This window comes from Zingiber officinale, chromosome 8A (assembly GCF_018446385.1).
Source record: "Zingiber officinale cultivar Zhangliang chromosome 8A, Zo_v1.1, whole genome shotgun sequence".
Taxonomy (NCBI): domain Eukaryota; kingdom Viridiplantae; phylum Streptophyta; class Magnoliopsida; order Zingiberales; family Zingiberaceae; genus Zingiber; species Zingiber officinale.
Window position 1 is genome coordinate 78286284 of NC_056000.1, and position 21922 is coordinate 78308205.

Here is a 21922-nt window from a genome sequence, read left to right on the forward strand (position 1 = left end):
GAGAAGGCCGGAACATGGGTTCGGGTGAGCCCTATTCCGGAAGGCCGAGATCACCCAAGCTAACGAAACCGGAGCGAACAGACCCGGACCGAAACGAGCTAAACCGGAGCAGTGGAACCGGACCACAAAAAGTCAACAAAGTTGACTTGAGGGGTCTGGGCGCCCTGGGCACTATTGAGGGTTCGGGCGCCCGGAGCTGACTTTTGACCAGGATCGCGTCAAACGCGATCTGATCGTTGGGGGATAAGATTTTATCCCCCCCAGGGCGCCCGGAACCCCTTCCAGGCGCCCGGACCAGTACTATAAATATAGTACTGGTCTGCACAGATCAAATAACGAACTTGTAATCAATTCCTTCTGTGCTTTCAATTCTGTTCTTTTCATTTGTGCTGTCAACGTTGTAAAGAGGCTACTCCGCCCAGAGGAGAATCAGATAGTGCGCTTACATTCCTTGGATTAGCAATCCCCCGATTGCAAACCAAGTAAAACTATGGTGTCTGCTTTTCTTTACTTAGTCTCTTTTATTTATTTATTACAAGTGTCCATTATATAGTTGAAATTCGAGAAAGGTTTGAGTTTTATTTTGTAGGGCAATTCACCCCTCCCCTCTTGCCGGCCTCCAAAGGGACCAACAGAAGGTACGCACTGTCATATAAAAAGGAAGGTCCTCTCCCTCATGCGGGTATGCTTTCTTACAATTCACACTTGTCTTCTACTTTCTATCTCCTTCGTACACTATTTTTCTGGGGAAAAAATACTTGACTTAAGCGTCGGAGGGTCTGCTCCGGGTACTTTTTTCCTAGTTTCTGGCCTCTAACGTCCGTGTGTTTATCTGAGTGTGCGCAGAGCTCAGGTACCGTTAGTTCAGTCATCATCGTCCATCAGCACCACATGGGAGTCCATCTTCGAAAGCACATACGCGAAAGGTGTTTCAATCATCTCTTCGTCAACGCCGGCAACAACTCATCCGACCTTCATATGACTCAGATTCCAGACAGGATCACTAACTTCAACTGTTCTCATTCTCCGGTTTGTTCTTCTGTTTATAGGTATGCAATCTATCAAATGCACATTTTGGAACTTATCCATACCATAATCTGTGTTTCAATGTAATGCAGGTGTCCTGAACAGCTTGTTTTCTGTCGACGGTAAGATTGACTTACGGCATTGTGTTGTAACAAGGAAACACCTGAAACTATCAGACGCTTTCTCTACGTCAGATATCTACGACGATCTGATATCTCGAAGAGTTTACTCTAGTGATGCTGAGAAGTTTGCTGAAATTTGTCCTTGCCCCTGTAATGGTGTTGGATGGGGGGTTATTTGGTGAGGTTTATTGTTAATGAACCAATTCATATATCTTATTGTTTTGTTTTCAGGGGTTTAATATCATACTTATTCCTCTGTGGATCCATTTATCTTGCTCTAGTCATTCTATCTTGAGGTATACCTTCTTATAAACCCATACTGTTTCGTCGATAATCAATGAAACTTTCAAACGTTTATTTGTTTCGTCCATTATCTGATATCTTTATTACTTTGTGCAGGTCTTATGATACATTTGTAGATTTGCAATGATTATGATCGATTCGAGATGCTTGGAATGCATCCATGTTTACTTGGATGGAAGGATGCTGAGGGGAAAGATAGTGAAATGAAACCAGATAATTAAATTGTTTTGTTTTGTTGTAGTTTTTTTTTTTATTTTTAAAAAGTCATTTCAAAAAAAATTAAAAAAGAAATAAAAGAAGAAGTAAAAAAATATCTGTCTGTCTGTTGAGTGATGAAATCCTCGGATATAAATAGGAGGTTGGTTAATGGCGACCGGTTTCAACGTGCAGGCCACGCGATGGTGGCGGCCAAACAGCGCTCCTTTTGCGCCGGCGAATCTCCTTTCTTTTCCCTGTTTAACCGGCGACAGCGAGGATGGGGAAGGAAGGTTGCGATGCCATCTCCTCGTCGTCTCCTTTCACCCTTTTTAACTGCTGCGACAAAAATGCTTCCTTTGCTTCTCGTTTGCCCTTTTACCCCATCTTCCTCCTTCTTCCTTGGTCGGCGCTCTCGTCTCTCTTATCAGATAGGTGGAGAAGAGCTGCACAGAAAAGAGCTGTAAGATGCTGCAGAGGGCGGCGAGCAACGCGTACTCGTGGTGGTGGGCGAGCCACATCCGGACGAAGCAGTCGAAATGGCTCGACAGCAACCTCCAGGGCAAGTTTTTGATCCTTGCTCCATCTGTTTATTTGTTTTTTTTAATCTCTCTTTTTTCTTTATCGATCATCTCTTTTGGGAAAGTCGAGATTGTGTGCTATTATGCCCCTTTTTCTACTGAATCTGATAAATCATGGATGCGCTCGAAAAACATTCGATAGGGTTTCAAATTTCAGTTTCCTTGGCATACAGATGTCCATAATCAAACATTTTTTGTTGTGAGCAATCTGTTTTCGTGTGCTTCATTTCCTTACAAATAGGATCAATGCAGAAATGGATGACATTGTGCAAAAAATGCTCAAGCTCTCCATAATCAAACATTTTTGTTGTGAGAAATCTGTTTTCGTGTGCTTCATTTCCTTACAAATAGGATCAATGCAGAAATGGAGGACATTGTGCAAAAAATGCTCAAGCTCATTGAAGCAGATGCTGATTCTTTTGCTAAGAGGGCGGAATTGTACTTCAAAAGGAGACCGGAGTTGATAGGTTTTACAGAAGATGCGTACAGGGCATACAGAGATTTGGCTGAAAGATATGACCACGTATCAGGAGAGTTGCACAAGGCCAACCACACCATAGCAACTGCTTGTCCTGATCAAGTCCAGTATGCCATGCTCGAGGAGGAGGACGATAATCTTCCAAAAGCAATTATCCCTATTGATCCGAGTAAAATTAACAAACCTCTAGTGGAAGGATTGATGAAAAAAAGGAGAGAAAGTGAATCATCCATAAAGAAGCAGCTGAAAAAGATTAGTGTGCCTCAGATGAGTGAAGAAGAGGCCCAAGAAGAGATAAGTAAGCTTCAGAAAGAAATATTGGTTCTGCATACTGAAAAAGAATTCATCAAGAGTTCATATGAAAGCGGGATAGCCAAGTACTGGGGTATCGAAAAGCAAGTCATGGATATGCAAGAAAAAGTTTCTCGGCTGCAAGATGAGTTCAGTACCGATGCAGTCATTGAGGACAATGAGGCTCGTTCTTTAATGGCAGCAACAGCTCTTAGGTCTTGTGAGGATGCCATGGTTAACTTGAAGGAATGGAGAAAGAAATCTCTGGAACAAGTGAAAGTAGAGTCCGAAAGAATTGAGGTTGCTAATCAAAAGCTGAAGTCTCTTAAAGGTGAGGAGGTGGAGAATACTGAAGTATCTAGCAAAGCCACACAGATGAGCTTTGCTGCTCAAAAAATAGAGGAAGATGCTCTAAACAAAGCAAGGCTCGACTTACAGTACATATGTGAGAACATTAAGATACATTTTGAGATGAGTCCTGAAGGTTCTACGATAGAAATTGCTGATAAGATTAATGAGCTTGTAAATAAAATTATCACATTGGAAATAACTGTTTCATCGCAGTCTGCACAAATTAATCAGTTAACTTCAGAAAACAATGAACTTGATATATCGCTTCAGAGATTGGAAGAGGAGAAATCAACTCTCATCAATGACTCAAATGCGTTGTCTAAAAGACTGAAGGAAACTGAAAAAGAGTTGACCAGAGTCCGGGCAATTGAGAAATTTGTCCATGACGAAGAAATCAATTTCAGTGAAAACTTTGCAGAAACCTGTTGCAGTCTCAGCAATATCTCAGAGAAGTTGCAGTCTTTCAAAGCTTTGAAAGATGATTGGACTGCAGATGCACTCATGGAGGAAGAGCCTTCCACATGTAACACTGAACCAGAAGAACTATTTCAAAGTAATGAGATAACTGAAATCAATGTTATTAAGGACGATTTGGAGAAAGAAGTTCGTACAACTCAAGAATATGGGCATTGTCAGGAAGATGATTCCCACAGTGAGGCAGCTTTTAAACTCAAGGATGTTACAGAAAAGATTGATGACCCAAAGGAAATAAATCGAGTAGAGGAGAAAGGGTCATCACAAACTGATTCTAGCATGCTTCTAATCAACAATTCAGAAAGGCTGCTTGATGGAAAAGATGACACTATTTGCTTTCATCAAAAGATTCCTAGCGGATTAGACGGTAAAGAAGGGATTTTACAAGTTGAGTACACAGCACTTTTAAAAAATGATGAAAAGACAAAGAGAAGACTCTCCGAACTTGAGAAGAAACATGCTGAATATTTTCAAGATACACTGATTTTGATAGCAGAACTGAAAAACACCATTTCAATGAAAGATGAGGACATACAGATGTTGAGACAAAAATTGGCCTCTCAAAAGACAAGTTGTATTGTTACTGTGGACTCTTGGCATGGTCAACAGAAGGTTGAGTTCCCACAGAATTGTAAACCTCAAGGTTCTGAGACACCTGATGGGCTAAATGTACCATCCACTAATAGTCAGTCACTTGCTGTGTTTCCAGAAAAAGGCCTGGCAGAGAGCACTTGTGCAGACGAGCAAAATAATATTTCAACTATTGCAGAAAAGTTCAGAAGGGATATTGACAATCTGATTGAGGGTAATTTAGATTTTTGGCTAAGGTTCAGTACGTCATTCCATCACATGCAGGAGCTGAAATCCAAATATGAAGACCTACAAACTGATATCAGTAAGCTCAAGAAAAAGAACACAGTACAGAGTGAGGATAGTCCCACCGCCGATCCAACAAAGAAATCTGAGTCACAACCAATAATCACAAGATTGAGAGAATTGAAAACCGAACTCTGTGTATGGTTGGAACAGAGTGAATTATTGAGAGGGGAGTTGCAGAGTAGGATCTCAAGTCTTTTTGAATTGCAAGTGGAGATATCCAGTGCAAACAATCCAAAAATGGAATCTGTGGATGTTTTGTTCACTCTTTACGAGGCTGCAAAGTTTCAAGGCGAGGTGATGAATATGAAACAGGAGAATACTAAGGCAGTTGGTGAACTGCAGTTGGGGCAAGACCATGTAAGGAAGCTTCAAGCTGAAATTGAGGAACAACTGTCTAAATCATGTGAAAATTTTGAACCATTTCCTCCAGGCAGCCCTTGCGTTCACTCAGATAGGCCTCCGAGGACTAGAGTACCTTTGAGTGTTTTCCTTTTTGGTGCCAAGCCTAAAACGCCATCATTCTTTGAGCGCATACAACCAGTGTTTCATAAACAACACATGAAGCTTAGAGCTGGACGTCGGCCAGTTGCTTAAGTTGTGTAAACTGTTATAGATAACCAAAGTGTTTGGTATGTATCTTCTACTCAACCAACTTTTTATGGAATTGTCTTGGACAGGTCCAAACAGTTTCCACAACCAGAAGAGTAACTCATCTCTTGTTGGCAAATAATATTACTATGGTTATGATGTGACAAAGCTCTTCAAACATATATTTTCCTGTTTGGAGGATACCTTCCGTTTGTCTTATTCGTTTTCCTCTGCTGGCTCATTAGAGCAGCTTTTGTTAATGGTGTTTCATTGGTGAAAGTTGTTTCTTTCTTTGAAATTGTTGCAAGTTTGAGTTATGGTAATACATGTAAATTAGGTGAAACCAATTATTTGCAAAGAAAATAAAACCGTGTCTGTATTTTTCTCCACTTGTACATGGAAAAGCAGTCAGAAATTGTATGTCGTTATCAGCATTAATCTTCTAGTAGTTTATTTCATAGTGCAATTGGAACTGATGCTGATTAGTCTTTAATCTACTTTAATTATTCCGGAAGGAAATTTCACCAACGCAAAAACTAGATCTTTTGCAACTCCACTTCCATGGTTCTTGATTCTTTTCACTGAACCAAACGCCAAATTTTGGTCCGAACAATGAGACGGCTTCTTCTAGTGCATCTCTTGTATCGAAAGATACAATGCTTATAAAATGTTGTCTTTTTAGTTCATATATCAATGCTAGTTATGCTATTCTTGCGTGATTAGGAAGCCAAAGGCAAATGAGTTTTTGGAATAATGTACAATTTGCATGCCAAAATTGGAATCTTCAAGTGTTATCCAAAGAACCCATGGCTGATGGTTCCCTCTTGGTACTAATAAGTGAGGGACTACACGTTCCTTGGCAACTCCCAAATTTTCTAGCTCCGGTGAGTGTCACTACTGCTCCTTGATTCCTCTTCCTGTTTTGCTTTCTTGCGATTCATGTTTCTCTCTTGTTTGTTTAATATCTGAACAGTTATTCAAGTAGAAGGGGAGATGGGTAAGGACGAGAAAGTCAGCATCAGCAAAGGCTTACAAGGCTGGGGCTCCTATTCCTGGAATGGATGGCCTGCTCGATCTTATCATCCAGCAGCAGCTGAAGCTCGTTATGGCGGCCAAGGATATACCAGCCTCCACCACCATCATACTCTCCTGCTGCTGCTCCACCACACCAAGGTAATGAACAAAACAGAAATCTCATTGCCAGAACTTTCACTACGAACTACTAACCTTGTGCAATCAACAAAACATTAGGCTTTGGGGATAACTTTCTTTGGTTGCACCAACAGAACGATTATTTCAATGGGCTGCAACAGATGAATTTATTTCATGAGACTGTTTCCTTCTTAAACTAAACTAACGAGTATCAATTGGCAAGACATTGCTTATGGAGTTAACCATATAGCTCATGGTTCTCATGTTTAGGAAGTGGAACTGATAGTGAGGAGATTGAAAGATGAGAAGATTGATCAGATATTGCACTAGTCCTTTTTGACGTCAGTTATCACGATAGTGATAATATATATTATTGGCTTTGGAATATTTAATGACCGAATAATGTACAATGATTATAGTTGGAATATAACGATCATAAGCCAATCGGGTCGGGCGTCTCCTTTAACGGATCAAGTTATCGGATCCCCATCCCTAAACCCACTTACCACAACTCGGTACTCTGCCTCTCCTTCCTCGAGACAACGCACACAAATCCGTCGCCTCTCCCTTGCTTATTCTAACCGCCCCATCCCTCTCTCTCTCTCTCTCTATATCTCTCTCTTTCTCTCTCTCCCCCTTCGACTCGTTCTCGCTTTCTCCCTCCTTAGTAGGGGTGTCAAAAATGAACCCGACCCGACGACCCAACCCGAATCGACCCGAAAAAAATCAGGTTCGGGTTGGACATTTTCGGGTTCGGGTCGGGTTCGGGTTGGAGGGTATTCGGGTTGAAGATTTTCGGGTTGGGTCGGGTCGGGTTCGGGTTGACCCAAATATAGGGTTTAGTGGGGTTTTTTTAGGGTTAAATCAAATTTTATTTTGAAAATTAAGATGTTTTATGTATATTAATATCAAGTTAGTATGATAATAATGAAATATTGAGATAAAAGTGAAGAATTATAGGGAAAATAGCTCCAAAAAGTCATTTTGAATCGAATTTTCGGGTTACACGGGTTGGGTTCGGGTTGGGCGGGTTGGGCGGGTTCGGGTTCGGGTTTAGGAGTTTCGGGTTGAATTCAGGTTCGGGTCGGGTTCGGGTTGGGTTATAAAAAAAAAAAAAATTAACCCGACCCAACCCGACCCGACCCACCCGAATTGACACCCTTACTCCTTAGGGTTTTCTCTTCCGCCTCCATCTACAAAAATTTCGGCGGCGGCGGCTCGCAATCCGATCCTCGCTCTCGCCTCACCTCCTCTCTTCCTGGTACGTCCATCCTCTCCTCCCATTCTCCTGCCGCCTTCTCTCTCTCTCTCTATCTCCCCTTTGTTTATTGTTGTTGTCTTAAAGGTTTCGATTTCGTTCTTTTTCTTGCTTTGTTTGATCGCCTGCGGTTGTACCAGGCGATTTTGCTCTTGCGGATAGGCGAACGATTGTTTCTTTAGCAGGGAGGTATACGCATGGCGATTTTGAAGAATGCATCTAGGGTTTTGAGGGCGGCCGATGATTCCTCGCCCCGGAGCGCATCGAGCCAGGACGAGGACGCAGAGCCCTCTGCGGGGATCGGCAAGGTGGAGTCTTATGTTTCGGAGGCTTCTTATGTGGACTCCGGCATGGAGACGGATGAGTGTGATCAGTTGGAAGTCAGTGAGCCCGGAGCTCAGTTGTGTCAAGTGGGGAACCAGAACTTTGGCTTCCCGCTTGAGCTCTTCGATCTCCCTGACTTGAGTTCGATTTTATCTTTGGAGACGTGGAATGAGTGCCTCACGGAGGAGGAGCGGTTCGTGCTGGCGGAGTACCTTCCGGACATGGACCAGGAGACGTTTGCGATTACCCTCAAAGAGCTGTTTTCTGGAAAAAATTTCCAATTCGGGAGCCCGCTCAATACTTTTTTCAGTCAGTTGAAAGGTGGGTTATGTGACCCTAAGATCATTGTTTATCGCCACGGCTTGATTTCCATGCAACGGCGTGAACACTACCATTGCCTGCACAGATATCAGAATTCTATGGTGAGGAGTCTTGTCTACATGAAGGATGCATTTCAAAATTGTGCTGGTTATTCTATTCAAGAAAGAATTCAGTTTCTGAATATGGTAAAGAGACAGAGGCCTCTTGAGAGGAATGGGGATATTTGGTTTGAGACGAATTCAGGGGAAGGAAATTTGCATCATCTCTACTCGAGGCACAGTTCTAAGGTGGCTCGTCGGTTTCCAAAGCCTTCAATTGATATCAAGCTTCGTGAGATTGGCATGGGTGTGGAGCCTGTGATATTTGGTAAAGGGAAAACAAAAGGAGTTTTAAAGGTTACTGCTTCCAAGTTTCCAACACAGGAGAGTTTTGGAACATCAGCTGCACATCCTTCAGCTTTGAAGTATGGAATGTCCTCAAAATCTAAAGCGAAAATTCCAAAGTTGCCTTTCAGTGGGAAGAATAAATATACAGAATATCATCTGGAATCTCCTTCAAGGACTATACATTATACTAGTGAAGATCAAGATGACATGGAGGAAGAGTATATAATTCCACCAAAAGAGTTGAAATCAGGACACAGAAGTATTGCAGCTAGTTGTCTGTCTAGAACAGGAAAGAATCAGAAACCAGTGAAAAGGCACAGTGCCAACATGTATAGTGATGAAGAAGAGCCTGCAGACTACAGTGGTTTCAGTCATTCTCGGAGGAAAAATGGAAATGTACATCATACAGTAACTATTGCTTCTTATGTTGATGAATCACCTGAACATACAGGAGAGGCTAGAAGTTTTGAGAGAGAATTTTTACCTTCTACCACAGATCAAACTCAAAGTCTTATGCTGAATCGCCCCATCAGGCAAAACAAGGTCCATGAGGACTCAATTTCACTGGATTATCTCCTGAAGTCGGATGATTTGAACACCAGAATTAATAAATGGAATATCAAGCCTGAGTATGAAATTGAGAAGAAGCACAAAAGGATGGTTGGCAAGGATCATTCTTCACAGCAGTCATTTTATGATGCTGATTACAGTGGTGATATGATGGATGAACATATGGATAACATGGATGCAATTTCAAAGTTAAAAGGCAGCAATAACAGAACTAATAGATTGGAGAACACCATGAAATTCTCCGATTCTCAGCCGGATGCTAATTTTGAAACATCAGGCCTTCCCCTAAAAGGTTGTAATTCTTCATCAAAGAAACCTAAATGGAAGGTTAATGGTCAGTACCCCGATGAGCCAGATGATCCCCGTTATCTAAAGCCCAATGCAAAGCAGCAGAAGGGTAAAAGGAAAGCAGTTGCTGAAACTGACTCTCTGGCTGCAGTAAATTCAGATCAGGCAATATCTAAAATGGATGCAGAAGATGTAGAACCTAAGCCAAAATTACAGAAGAAGCCATTCGCCCTTATCACACCAACTATTCATACTGGTTTCTCGTTTTCCATAGTGCATCTACTTTCAGCTGTACGAAAGGCAATGATTAATCAGACAGAAGATTCCACATTTAATGATGTTCATCTTCACAACAGAAACTATAGCCCTATGCAAAATATAAAAGAGCTGAACGACATGTGCCAGACAGAAAACAATATGCACCTTGCCCATTCTGTTGAGAATATGGTAAACCAAGCTAGTTTGCCTTCTCTTACTTTTCAAGAGATCGTTGATCGAGTAAGATCAAACCCTGGAGATCCATGCATCCTTGAAACACAGGAACCACTTCAAGATTTAGTCCGAGGAGCTTTAAGGGTATTTTCATCTAAGACAGCACCTTTAGGAGCCAAGGGTTGGAAGCCCCTAGTATGCTATGAGAAGTTAAACAAAAGTTGGTCATGGACAGGCCCTATTTCTTCTGGTTTACCTGACGATGAAAATGCAGAAGAGGAGACTTCTTCAGAAGCATGGGGAATTCCTCACAAGATGCTTGTAAAGCTTGTTGATGCTTTTGCTAATTGGCTCAAGAGTGGCCAGGAGACCTTGCAGCAGATTGGGAGCCTCCCTCCACCTCCTACTTCTTTGCTTTCAAACTTGGATGAGAAGGAGAGGTTTAAAGATCTGAGAGCCCAAAAGAGTCTAAACACTATTGGTTCAAGTTCAAATGAGGTAAGAGCATACTTCCGCAGAGAGGAATTTTTAAGGTACTCAGTTCCAGATAGGGCCTTTTCCTACACTGCTGCTGATGGAAGAAAATCAATTGTTGCTCCATTGAAGAGAGGAGGCGGAAAGCCAACATCAAAGGCACGGGATCATTTCATGCTTAAACCTGATCGGCCACCTCACGTTACTATTCTTTGTCTTGTTCGAGATGCAGCTGCCAGGTTGCCTGGTAGTATTGGAACTAGGGCGGATGTTTGTACTCTGCTGAGGGACTCACAATATGTTGTTGAAAATGTTTCTGATACACAGGTGACTCAAGTAGTGAGTGGGGCTCTAGATCGATTGCATTATGAGCTTGATCCTTGTGTACAGTTTGATAGTGAAAGAAAATTGTGGGTTTATCTGCATAGGGATAGGGAAGAGGAAGATTTTGAGGACGATGGCACCTCATCAACTAAGAAATGGAAAAGGCAGAGGAAAGATACTGCAGATCCATCAGATACTGGAATTGCTAATGATGTTGACACTGGAACCTTGGCTGTCTGCGGCCCTTCCACTGGCCTGGATCATGATCACAATCTAAATGTTGGCACAGCATCGGTTGGATCAGGAGACACAGCTGATCATCTTAATGAAGATATGGATGTAAATGTAGAGAACTTCCATCCTCTCATGGACATAAACACTATTAGTGAGAGCAATGGTAATTGGAATGCTCTGGGGTTGAATCTATTAAATGAAAACAGATTGGTATGTCAAAAGAACTCCACTGATGAGGATTACAAGGATGAAACATTTTGTCAAGAGAGGCCCATTCAACTCAATTACGACCACATTATGAATAAAAAATTGTACTAGATTCTAATCTCGGTGTTTGTGTTGCAGAGTCACTCAGGTAATTCTTGTGATAACATCATCAGATTTTTAAATGTCAATCAATCTTTATCCAGCAGTAAGTAGTAATCCTTTGGTTTTTGTGTACATCAATTATGCTACTCCAGCTGCATCTTCTTGTTATTGTTCTGTGGCATTTTGACTTGTTCATGCCAAAAGATAATTAACTTCGCTTTTTGCCTTGATTTGACTCTGTAAATCCCTTTATTGAAGCAAAGTGAGAATCCCCATTCTTTATGTTATACATGTCAGTTAATTTGGCAGAGTACATGTTTATTGTCTTAAAGTTCATTGACATGCTTTTGCATTGTTTGCTATAAGTTTAGTTTCTATGGAAAGATAAGCAGTTTATGTCCGTTCATTGTTGGAATCTCCAGTCTTGGATTTTATAGTCTTGTTGGTATGGCTGTATGGCAGCAGGAGAAGAGGGGAGTCTTGGCACAACGGTAAAGTTGCCGTCATGTGACGTAGAGATCACAGATTTGTGTCTCAGAAATAGCCTCTTATAAAATATGATAAGGTTGCGTACAATAGATCGTACCCTTCTCCAGGACCCTGCATTAGTGGGAGCTTCGTGCACCATGCTGTTTTTTTTTTTTTTGGGTATGGCGGCAGGACAAATAAATACACTACACAGTTCAGAACACTTGTCATTGTCTCTAGGCTATGCCGGCTAACCTATATTGCTTAAAGAACTTATCTAAGCTTTCATCTGATATGGTGATAACACTTCTCAGTTTGTACATTTTTTTCTGGAAGTTGTTTTGCAGATAATACTGGTTTACTTGTTTTGCAAAATATTAAGGAGTTGTTTTGTGTAGCAAAATGAAATAAATCTGACCATCGGGGTAGTTCCTTGTCGCTCGGATTGCAGCGCATATCTAATAAGTTTTTATTTTTATTTTTTGTATTAAATGTATATTTTAGCAACTTTGTATGGTCCAACTGGTAGAGTTTACCAGACCATATATACAAATATGCACAATTTTGAATTCAGAGTAGATATCAATTGTAAACTCAGTTCCACGTGACATCAGGCATGTTTTATGAGGTCACTAACACTCATAATTCATGTTTCGCTTGCAGGCAGGTCCGAATGGGTGATGCATCGTAAGCAGCCCTGTTGACGAGGCATGTTTTGCTTGAAGTGCCAAAAAGAGCCAATTGGAATTTAACTATCTAACCCCACAGTGAGTCTCATATTCAGCTCAAGGTGTGGCGTTGTACATAGATTACTTCTTTTTTCTGCATTTGCGATTAGATGGCCCAAATGGTCAATGCTTCGGTCAGGAGTTATAACAACTCCTGATTTAATAAAAACATGGAGTTTATACACTGTACAGATGAGATATTTATCCGTTTATCGATTGCTGGCCCATTCTTCTTTTCTGTCCTAAATCTTACTATGAAAACGGCTTGTTTCTTTGGATTGCTTCGCTGTTGACAGTTGATATCGAGCACGGCCCAGAATTTTATTGCTTCAAGCTTTCATTGAGTAGATTGCATTTTACTGTGAAGAAGAAATCTGGTAAAGCTAGGAATGAATTATGAACAAGCAGCCACTGCGACATGCAGAGACTTGGAAGATTAAAAAATGATACAAACACAAATAACAGCGGTTAGATTTTTTGGAGTACAATCTCTACGTGAATCAGACCGAGTGAAAATAAAAAACATAGAAACCAATATGAACTTTTAGCTTTTTTGGCTGTCGTGCAGTAGAATAGCCTTACAAACTGTAGATTTCTGTATGGCCTTAACAAATTAGGTAAAATATGAAACAGGGAAAGAGAATCTGAATGATATAAATTATTATATTAAGATAAAAAACTGATTATTCATGGTTTTTTTTCCAACAACTATAATACTATTATTATGCCTTTTTTATTCTAAACTTTTCTATTGTTATTTTTTTCAAAAAAAAAATATATAGCCTACAAAGAAAAATTAAATCGATACTCAAATTACCTTTGATAATTCTGAAATTATTAGATATGTATTTAAAAAGTTAGTTAATAATAAATATAAATTAAGAGCTGAATAAAAGTTTGTAATCATTGTTTTCTCCGGTTGTTTTTCCCACAAACGAATCATAATCAAAGTATTTCATGCGTTTTCATTCTAAAAATCCATATCTTTCTCTGTTTATACAAACAATTGAAGTCCTACCATTATAATCCTTTGGCTAGATACAGAAATATATAATTAATTCAAGCAATCTTGTGGATTTCGTTTTTATTTGTGAGAATTATTATAATCGTTGTCTTGCTCAACACCAAGTATTTTTAAACTCTTATTTATGTTATTGTCAAATGTCCCTAGAATTTTAACCCATGCTTATTATTCCTGTTTGCTTTATTTAATATCTTAAACAGCCGGGAAAATATGCCGAGTTATCTAAAAACTAATACAATAAATTTTCTGCACGATAATTTTACAACAGAACTAATTATTTTTGCCCAGGTGGACTCATATAATCTTAAAGGATGACTAAAAGTAATGAACAGCCCAGCTTTGAAATGGCATTGCCTCATTGCTTTACTTCTATAAGCTGCTCGATTGTCTTGAGAATCCATTGCACAATTCTTTGAGTTCTTCATCCAGAGAACTATATGCTGCTGCTCTGGTGTCTTTAGCTCAATCGCTCTGGTTTTTTCTTAGGCTCAACAAGACTCCGGTACCAAGAGTTATCGCGACAAAACATAAGGAAGCCTCAGTCGATACATGATACCCTGCAGAGCAAGATCGCAGTAGGCAACACATAAACTACATGCCATCAACGAACTCAACATGCGCAAAATGGCTAAGTTTAGCTTACCAAAAAAGTCAAACAGCATTTTTGTTCCGATGAAGCCCAAGACAACACCAATAGCAGGCTGCAAAGTTAGATTTACTTGAGCTTACAGTTCGTGGCAAAAGTATTTTGACGGAACGTGAACCAAATGTATATCCATGAATTCAGGTAATACAAAAATCATAAATATTAAAGATCTGATTTCAGGTATTGGCCTTTACAAAACTGGAAACAAGCAGCAATAGATTTGTTACCTTGGTAAGAGAACTCTAAATGAATAAATGTGCTAAAAAACATGTTGATGATGCATTATAAAGAATGACAACATCATTAGTACTGAACTGAGTTAATGTTTACCTGTAAATACTCCATCTCAGACATGCTTTCCGAAATGAGCACGTACAGTGACCTTAGACCTACATAACATCATTCAAGAAGAACGATCAGTTGAAACAGAAATTACCTAAAAGGCTTATGGGATAAACAACCAAGATCCGAATCTGTATTGTACTATATGACATAAAAAAAAAGACCCGGTTCATGTAACATCCTAAACTTGGAGTGGAATAATGAACCTCTATTCGTGCTAATGTTAAATGACTTTAAATGTGATGCTTGAGAAGGCTCTCTGCATAATAAGTACCCACTCTTTATATTTCTACTTAGTGGACCAAGTAATTTTTGCTTTGATGCCCCATCATAACCTGAACTTTTCACGTGAGTTACATCTTCCATTTGGTGAATCAGAAAAAATCTAAAATGTGCCTTGGAATAAGAAATTTTAAACAATTTGTATAAGATGTAGAGACTCTGGCTAAAAAAAAAGTAGCTAAATTGGATAATTGTATCAAGTACAAATATTTCAAACCTACAAAAACAAAAGCGTCAAGAGTCGTGTGGTGACAAATTATCGAATTACCGCATATAGCAAATAGGTTTGATGAGAAGACAATGAAAGGATCCCTTGTAACACCAAAAACTGCTGGTATTGAATCCACCTGTAAGCACGAGTTCTTTCTAGTAAGGCCAGATTAAGTTAAGTATTGATAACAATAGAATTTGCAAATAACCTACAGCAAATGCAATATCACTCAGCTCCACAACTGCAAGAGCGAGTAGTAATGGTGTAGCCTGCACAATGTTTTAAATCATCATTGAAAATACAAGGTTAACATTAGATAATTTAGCTTTGGCACTGAAGAAATACAAAATGGGCATGCATCTAGAGTAGAACCTAACCACTAAGATGAAAAGATTTTCCTGATGCAACCAACACTTACTTTCCTCACGCCATCTTTAATTGTGAAGAATCTATCCCCATCGTAATAATCTGAAACATGAACATGATTAAAATGATTGCTAAAGATGTAGAGAATGATCTGCGAACAAGAAAAGAATTATGCTTCTAGAGACTATCAAGACATAATTCCTTTTGATAAAAGGTAAGAACTATTTTCATCATGGCAAAAACAGAAAAGTTGCGCTTCACTCAAGTAGTCAACTCATTTCTAGTTGGAGATCCTTTTTGTTTCAACTGTATCAAAAAGATGGTCCTTGACACCCGATTTCTGACTTCTGGTAGGCAATAGTAATCAATTATTGGCAGCAAAAAATATGATCAAGTTCAGAAAATACTAAACCTGTAATGTTCTTTTATATGTTGGGCATCTAATACTTGGACTTCTTCATTTACACCTTTGTATCCACATGGAACACTCCAAGTGGACACTCAACATTCTTATTAGTCATGTGACACTTAGATCAATAGCAGTGTAGGATATACTAGTACTTGAGTCTATGTAACATAGTGCCCAGCAACCAAAAAAAAAAAAAAAAACAGGGAACGTGTATTAACTAATTTTCTACAAAGTAGTAGTGTACTACTGTTATCATACCTCTTTTTATTCTTCTCAGAAATTATGTAAAAAAATCATAATTTATGATATTAAAGCAATCAAGAAAAGGGACTTCGAGTTTGAGCAAATAATGAAGTTCAACTGAAAATACGGACGTCACCTGTAACAGGGATAAACTTTTGGCATGTTTTTACAATGAAGTTATCAGCCAGATCAGCCTCCTCTTCTTCAGCAGAAAACAACTGTCAACGCAACAATATTTTACAAGTGTGCTTCAAGAAAATTTTGTCCCATTAGCATCACCAACATAAAGAGTGATAAGCCAAATTCTGCTTAAAGAATGAGATATAATCTCAACGACTAGAATGAGAAGAAAAACCACATATTTTGCTTTTGAATCTTAGAAGTTGACACACAGGAAACTGTAAACAAACCATATCAACAACTGAAACACAACAACTAGAACTTTTTGTCCTATTTATTTGGACAGCTACTATAAGTAAACAAAAGCTCCATAACAGAAACCACATCATTTATCTTTAATCCGAAAAGAAACAGAAAAAACTGCATATAATTGAGGACTTGAATCATGGTTATCGGTTAAGTGATTGATTGCCTTCTAATGTAACAACTAGATTGGCATAATGATAAACCAATCTGTGACTTTATGAACTAGTCTGACAAAATGCACTCGGATGTCAATTAAGTGGTCATATTCCAAATTATCAAACCACATGTGATATATCCTACCAGTAATTCCTAAATAAACTATGACCTGTTAAGCATAAGATCACAAGAAAATGAATAACACAGGAATCGACTAAAAAAAGAAAATGAACTAAGAAATTTTACCTTGTATGATGAAAATAGAAGGATCAAGGCCAGTAGAACATTAACTAACTCAAATCTCTGAGCATTGGCAAGGAACAGTTACGAATAAGGTGTTAAGATAAGGAACACAAAAGCAGTACAAAGACAATTTGATAGTTTATTACCTGAATTGTTGCAGTCCCAAGTAGGATTACTACTGCACGGAAAATGATTGCACCAGCAATACCATATGAAAGCACTTGACTCTAACCATTTTAGTAGGGAAAAGTTTTTCAAGACAGAATATTAACCTAACCATGATAATTGCAGAAAAGGAACCAAATTACCTGACACTTCACAGGAACTTTGAAATAACTGAAAATTAAAACAAAGACAAAGAGATTGTCGACTGAAAGACTCTGTTCCAGAATATAGCTGTAACAATAATTTGTCAAATTAGTACTTCTTGTCGCTATAAGTTCACACGTAATCTAGAAATATAAAGAAAAGAAATGCGAAGCTGACACAAGATATTCATTGAACAAACCAATTAGATAGAGGAGTCAGAAATTTGCATGCATACAACAACCATCAACCACATACCACCTATGTAGCACATGTAATTTATGCTTACAACAACATAGATCAGTGAAGTTTCAAGAGAAAAGGTGAAGCATAAATTATCCAAGTTGTATGCATTGTCATATGCCACATAACACATGTAAATTGAATGCTGAAACTAGTATGAAAAGGAGCAGTATGTTATTAGTTTACAGTGGACTGGCAAAAGTGGAAATTGAACACTTAAAAGGCAATAGCTGAACTATGAATTTTTGACATATCAAGCTTCTTTCTCTATCTACTTCTCAGATTCTCATTAAATGCAAAATCCAAGCTACACATTATCATTATCTTTTTTGTGACACCATAAGTTTTACTTTTCAAATTAGTATAATGGTTGAGAATAATCAGTTTTGAAAAATAAACAATTGCATATTATCTAAGTGAACAATTAACCTTGATCTTTACAAACTAAAAACTCAGCTAAATGCTTGAAATATGATGAAATATTCTCATCAAAATGGAAAGATCAAGAAGACTCGATAAATATGAAAGATCATTACGAGTACCTAGGAAATTAAACCAAAATCCAAAGTGTTCAAGTAGCAATACAACATCTCAGGGATACAGTTGCAAAAGGTAATTAAATGCACAATGATAATATTAACGGAAAACAAAGATAGAAACTTTAGTTTAGTAACATACATGCCGCATACCCTGCAAAAAATTCAGATGCCTTTTCAATGCCATCCTTAAAACCCAAGCAAATTCCAAAAGCCGAAGCAGCAAACACCTGAGAGGTAATGAGAAACAATAGTAAGAAATGGCACTTAGTTAATCATTAATCAAGATAGCGAGAGCACACTATAAAACTGCCAGAGCTATGCTTTAGCATGTAAGTATATACTTTACAGACCATACCCATAATGCAACTGTTTTCATAGAAGAGGATTTGTCTGCCAATGTGCTTTCTGTACCACCTGAAACAGGATCTCGAATAGCCACCCCAATAATGTTTACCTCATCATGTGATGAAGAATTGTTCTTCTCTTTATCCTCTACAAACACATATTGTCATGCATTATGCATCATAAAATAATATTTCCATCAAGCTCTGAGTATAAAATCACGACCCAATATGTTGGGCACTGCCTTTTGTGTTTACTGTAGGGAACTGCCTCAATATGTTTATTGGATTTTTAAAGACAATATGATATGAATACATATAATATCACATTATTCAGAAATAATATAAGTAGAGCACCAGATTCAGTCGTTATTTTCATTGTTAGATACACATACTATAATACTCATTTAGCAGAAGAATCCTTTCCAAAAAGTAATTTCACCTACACAGGAACTCTTGTTCTTCAAAATGAATCTTCAATCATTGTTAGTCATCAAATTCCAATTAATTTACTAAATAAAAGCATTTTGTAGAAATCTCATGTTTCACAACTATGTACCTATCATCTTTAACAAGATTTTAACATCCATCACACTAGTAAATTGATAGAAACAGCAATTTGCTAACATGAGTAAGAGTAAAAGATAACTGATAGTTGTATCTTAGATGAGACATGGGAATGGTATCAGACTAAAAGATAAGTTATCCTTTCATCTCCAATGCTCCCAATATGTAGTATTCCAAAGATTTCAATGTATGGCACCAATATGTTCAATACAATTGTAGCTTTTTTTATAAGCAATTTTAGATGTACTCATGTAGAAACATTCTATCTGTATATCATATAACAAAATCAATATTGATAAATGTCTTATTGTATTCTTTTTTTCCATTTGTATTTATTCTTTTCAATTGCGAGGAGTTGGATGAAAGGAAACTTTCATGTCCAATTTTGCAGTAGAGATCGAACTAAGAAATAACCCTGAACTATAACCACAAAAAAACCATATTTTGTAAGCAACATAGTGGAAGAACGAAGGGAATATTGAGACTTCATTAGAAATAGGAAGAACCTCACCGATATCAGATACTTTTTGGGAGATGAAAATTGAATAATTGCTTAATGTGCTTTATCTATCGAGCCTAAACTACATCTTACTACATCCACTACAACCTACTAACCATTATATGACCAATATGTATGTAGCATCCACCATATAACTGTCATGCCTGCTACATCCACTGCATGACCACAACAACTATTTTTATCAACCAAGGCCTACAACATAACTCTCATCCTTGACAAAGTACTTCTCCTCAAACACTAGGAGATGAAAGAATATCAAATTCACAGCAGAGCCTTTTATTTGGCAGTTAAATTCATCTGGATTATGTCTTGCCAAACTAACCTTTTGTAGCAATTTCCTGCTGAAAGGTCTATCAAAGTTGGTGCTAATTTCTTTTCGTTCGATGATTTGTCATTCCTGTGCTGGTGAAGGACCAAAGGACAGTACCAGGAAGACGATTTGTCATTCTTGCGCTGGTGAAGCACCAAAGGACAGTACCAGGAAGACGATTTGTCATTCTTGTGCTGGTGAAGCACCAAAGGACAGTACCAGGAAGACAATAGCCGTTTGTCCGTTGCAACACAAGTGTGGTGTGGTGGAGAAGAGAATTGCTAGTAGTATTTATAAAATACGTTTGCAAGAAGAAAATACAAATTGGTTTGACTATCAACCTTGATAAATTATGCACGTCATAAAAAAGCCAATAACTTATTGATCAAAATAATTATTCTTAAATCGTATTAGTCTTAATCTCTTCTCTATTCTCCTAATTATTAGTATCTAATCACTCACACGAACCTCATTACAAATCGATCTCATGCATCTTATTATAATCGGACAACAAAACATCCAAGCTAAAAATCAGCAATATAGTTCAACAGGAACACGTAAATATAAAATCATTTATTTCTCCAACCAAATCAAATTACCAAATACACAAAACTAGTGACTAAGGCAAAATCATAGCATGTCACCCGCAACCGAGATGTCTTCTTGGTCAGTCCCTTTCGCCCACGGAATGCCAATTGAAAGCCTGCAGAAGCGACAACTCCTAGCTGGAAAGCAGAGCCTAAATGAGCACGAATCAACCTAAGGCAAAGAATTCATCCATGGAGGAGAAAGAAGACTACTACCTGGATCGCGAGGGGCGGCGGCGAGGGCATGGCGGCGGAGGGAGGAAACAGAAGAGCCCCCAAGCCGCCCGGGATCGAACATGAGAGGGGCTCGAACCCACGGGCGGTGGTGGATCGCGGAAGCGAAGGCCATGGGCTGGAACGGTGGCCGAAGAAAGCGAGTCGTTATCCGCCTCCCTCCGGGGCGTGTGGATTTATTTATTTATTTCGATAATCGACTTATTTTTCATTTCATTTTATTTCATTTTTTTTATTGTAAGAGTAGAAAAAAAAATTAGCAAAATAATGATAATTCAAATGTTCAACGACTAGGCAAATTGTTGTTATTAAGTTACTTTTATTTTCAATTTTACTGATTTATGTCCCTCCAATATTTTTGTTCTTATTAATATCTTTTCTCTTTTATTTTTATTCTGGATAATATTTCTATAATTAATTATTCTGTGAATATCAGACGAAACTATGGCAACACCGTCAATTATGATCACAGCGGCTCGAGGAACGACAATGGTGACGTGTCGAAGTTGGCTGCTACTCTCCTTTTTGCATGTTATCGTTGAAGAGCGATAGGTTGAACTTGTCATGATTGTGGTACTTGGGAGGGATGGCATTGGAGGAATTGATAGTTGCACTAACGGTGATAACGAGATGACTTGGCCGGCAAATGGTGTGGCCAAAGAAGGCAATGGAGGAGGAGGACGAGGATGAGGAGGAGAGCGGGGAGGGGATCATGTTGTGGGTGGTTGACCAGAGGAGGAAAAGGGGGGCGGGGGTGGGGGGTGACACTGACGCCAAAGAGGTCGAAGTGATGGTAAGGAAGGGCGCAACTGCAGCGACGAAGGGGGGAGTGGGGAAGCTAGTGAACTACGCCAATGGATGAGACGAAAGGAGGTTTAAGGAGGGGAGATCAAATCGGGATATAACACTTATAGAGGCGTGATGCTTCCATAAACCTTGTTTGGCCTTCTCACGATCGTGTTCACCACATCACATGCGTGTATGTGTCGTTGGCGCTAGGCCTCCGACCTCATCTCCACCCGTGAGCACGACAAGGAAGTTCACTTCGTCCTTACCTCTGTTTTTCTCTTCCTCCTTTTATTTTTTTCCCCTTCCCTTTTATTATTCTTCTACTGTTGCTGTTGTTGTTCATGGATCCTACTAGCACTGGTAGCAACCAAAGCTCCTGCAATAGCGACAACAAGGAGTTTGACAACGATGTCGTCGGCTCCTGAGCTGATCTCTCCTCCTTAAAACTCCACCTATCTCACCCACCACTTCCGGTCAATACTTCTTTTTCATCTTCCATCTTCAATTCCTTCGCGCCTTACTTCACACCCTTCCCCTTCTTGCTCCTGCTGGAGGCAGTTCCTTTCCCTTGATGCCTCCGCC

At 39.0% G+C, this 21922-nt stretch overlaps 3 protein-coding genes across 4 annotated transcripts; 2 read left to right on the top strand and 1 right to left on the bottom strand.

Annotated features, from left to right (window-relative positions):
- Window positions 1–891: 891 nt before the first annotated feature.
- Window positions 892–1443, top strand: LOC122010997. Its single transcript, XM_042567448.1, has 5 exons — window positions 892–926; window positions 988–1049; window positions 1119–1148; window positions 1221–1326; window positions 1380–1443. The coding sequence occupies exons 1-5, from the start codon at window positions 892–894 to the stop codon at window positions 1441–1443; spliced, it is 297 nt and encodes a 98-aa protein (XP_042423382.1).
- Window positions 1444–1749: 306 nt separating this feature from the next.
- On the top strand, window positions 1750–12794 carry LOC122009656. Of its 2 annotated transcripts, XR_006119605.1 has the most exons (4): window positions 1750–2208; window positions 2590–6172; window positions 6262–6461; window positions 12492–12794. XR_006119605.1 is itself a non-coding variant. In XM_042565902.1 (2 exons), exon 1 carries the CDS (start codon window positions 7896–7898, stop codon window positions 11367–11369), a length of 3474 nt encoding a protein of 1157 aa, XP_042421836.1. In that variant the 3' UTR covers window positions 11370–11406; window positions 12492–12794. The 2 variants fall into 2 exon arrangements, 1 of the variants encoding a protein (XP_042421836.1); XM_042565902.1 differs by lacking the exons at window positions 1750–2208; window positions 2590–6172; window positions 6262–6461 and adding an exon at window positions 7896–11406.
- A 1004-nt stretch (window positions 12795–13798) lies between these two features.
- On the bottom strand, window positions 13799–20711 carry LOC122009657 (thylakoid membrane protein TERC, chloroplastic-like). The gene is made up of 14 exons (XM_042565903.1): window positions 20534–20711; window positions 20375–20455; window positions 18348–18484; window positions 18143–18219; window positions 17213–17300; window positions 17051–17131; window positions 16908–16964; window positions 16216–16297; window positions 15480–15529; window positions 15274–15330; window positions 15119–15197; window positions 14557–14615; window positions 14224–14281; window positions 13799–14137 (listed from the first exon to the last, which is right to left on the bottom strand). The coding sequence occupies exons 1-14, from the start codon at window positions 20664–20666 to the stop codon at window positions 14043–14045; spliced, it is 1134 nt and encodes a 377-aa protein (XP_042421837.1). The 5' UTR covers window positions 20667–20711; the 3' UTR covers window positions 13799–14042.
- Between the last annotated feature and the right edge of the window lie 1211 nt (window positions 20712–21922).

What these genes read in the sequence shown, in the direction of transcription:
- LOC122010997 (XM_042567448.1), top strand. Translation starts at nt 892, where the DNA reads ATGGGAGTCCATCTTCGAAAGCACATACGCGAAAG. An exon ending in GTTTGTTCTTCTGTTTATAG is followed by an intron (nt 1,050 to 1,118) that starts GTATGCAATCTA and finishes AATGTAATGCAG; the next exon opens with GTGTCCTGAACAGCTTGTTT. An exon ending in GTTGGATGGGGGGTTATTTG is followed by an intron (nt 1,327 to 1,379) that starts GTGAGGTTTATT and finishes TTTTGTTTTCAG; the next exon opens with GGGTTTAATATCATACTTAT.
- LOC122009657 (XM_042565903.1), bottom strand. Translation starts at nt 20,666, where the DNA reads ATGGCCTTCGCTTCCGCGATCCACCACCGCCCGTGGGTTCGAGCCCCT. An exon ending in CGCCGCCCCTCGCGATCCAG is followed by an intron (nt 20,456 to 20,533) that starts GTAGTAGTCTTC and finishes TCTGCTTTCCAG; the next exon opens with CTAGGAGTTGTCGCTTCTGC. An exon ending in AAAGTTTATCCCTGTTACAG is followed by an intron (nt 15,530 to 16,215) that starts GTGACGTCCGTA and finishes TTCATGTTTCAG; the next exon opens with ATTATTACGATGGGGATAGA.
- LOC122009656 (XM_042565902.1), top strand. Translation starts at nt 7,896, where the DNA reads ATGGCGATTTTGAAGAATGCATCTAGGGTTTTGAGGGCGGCCGATGAT.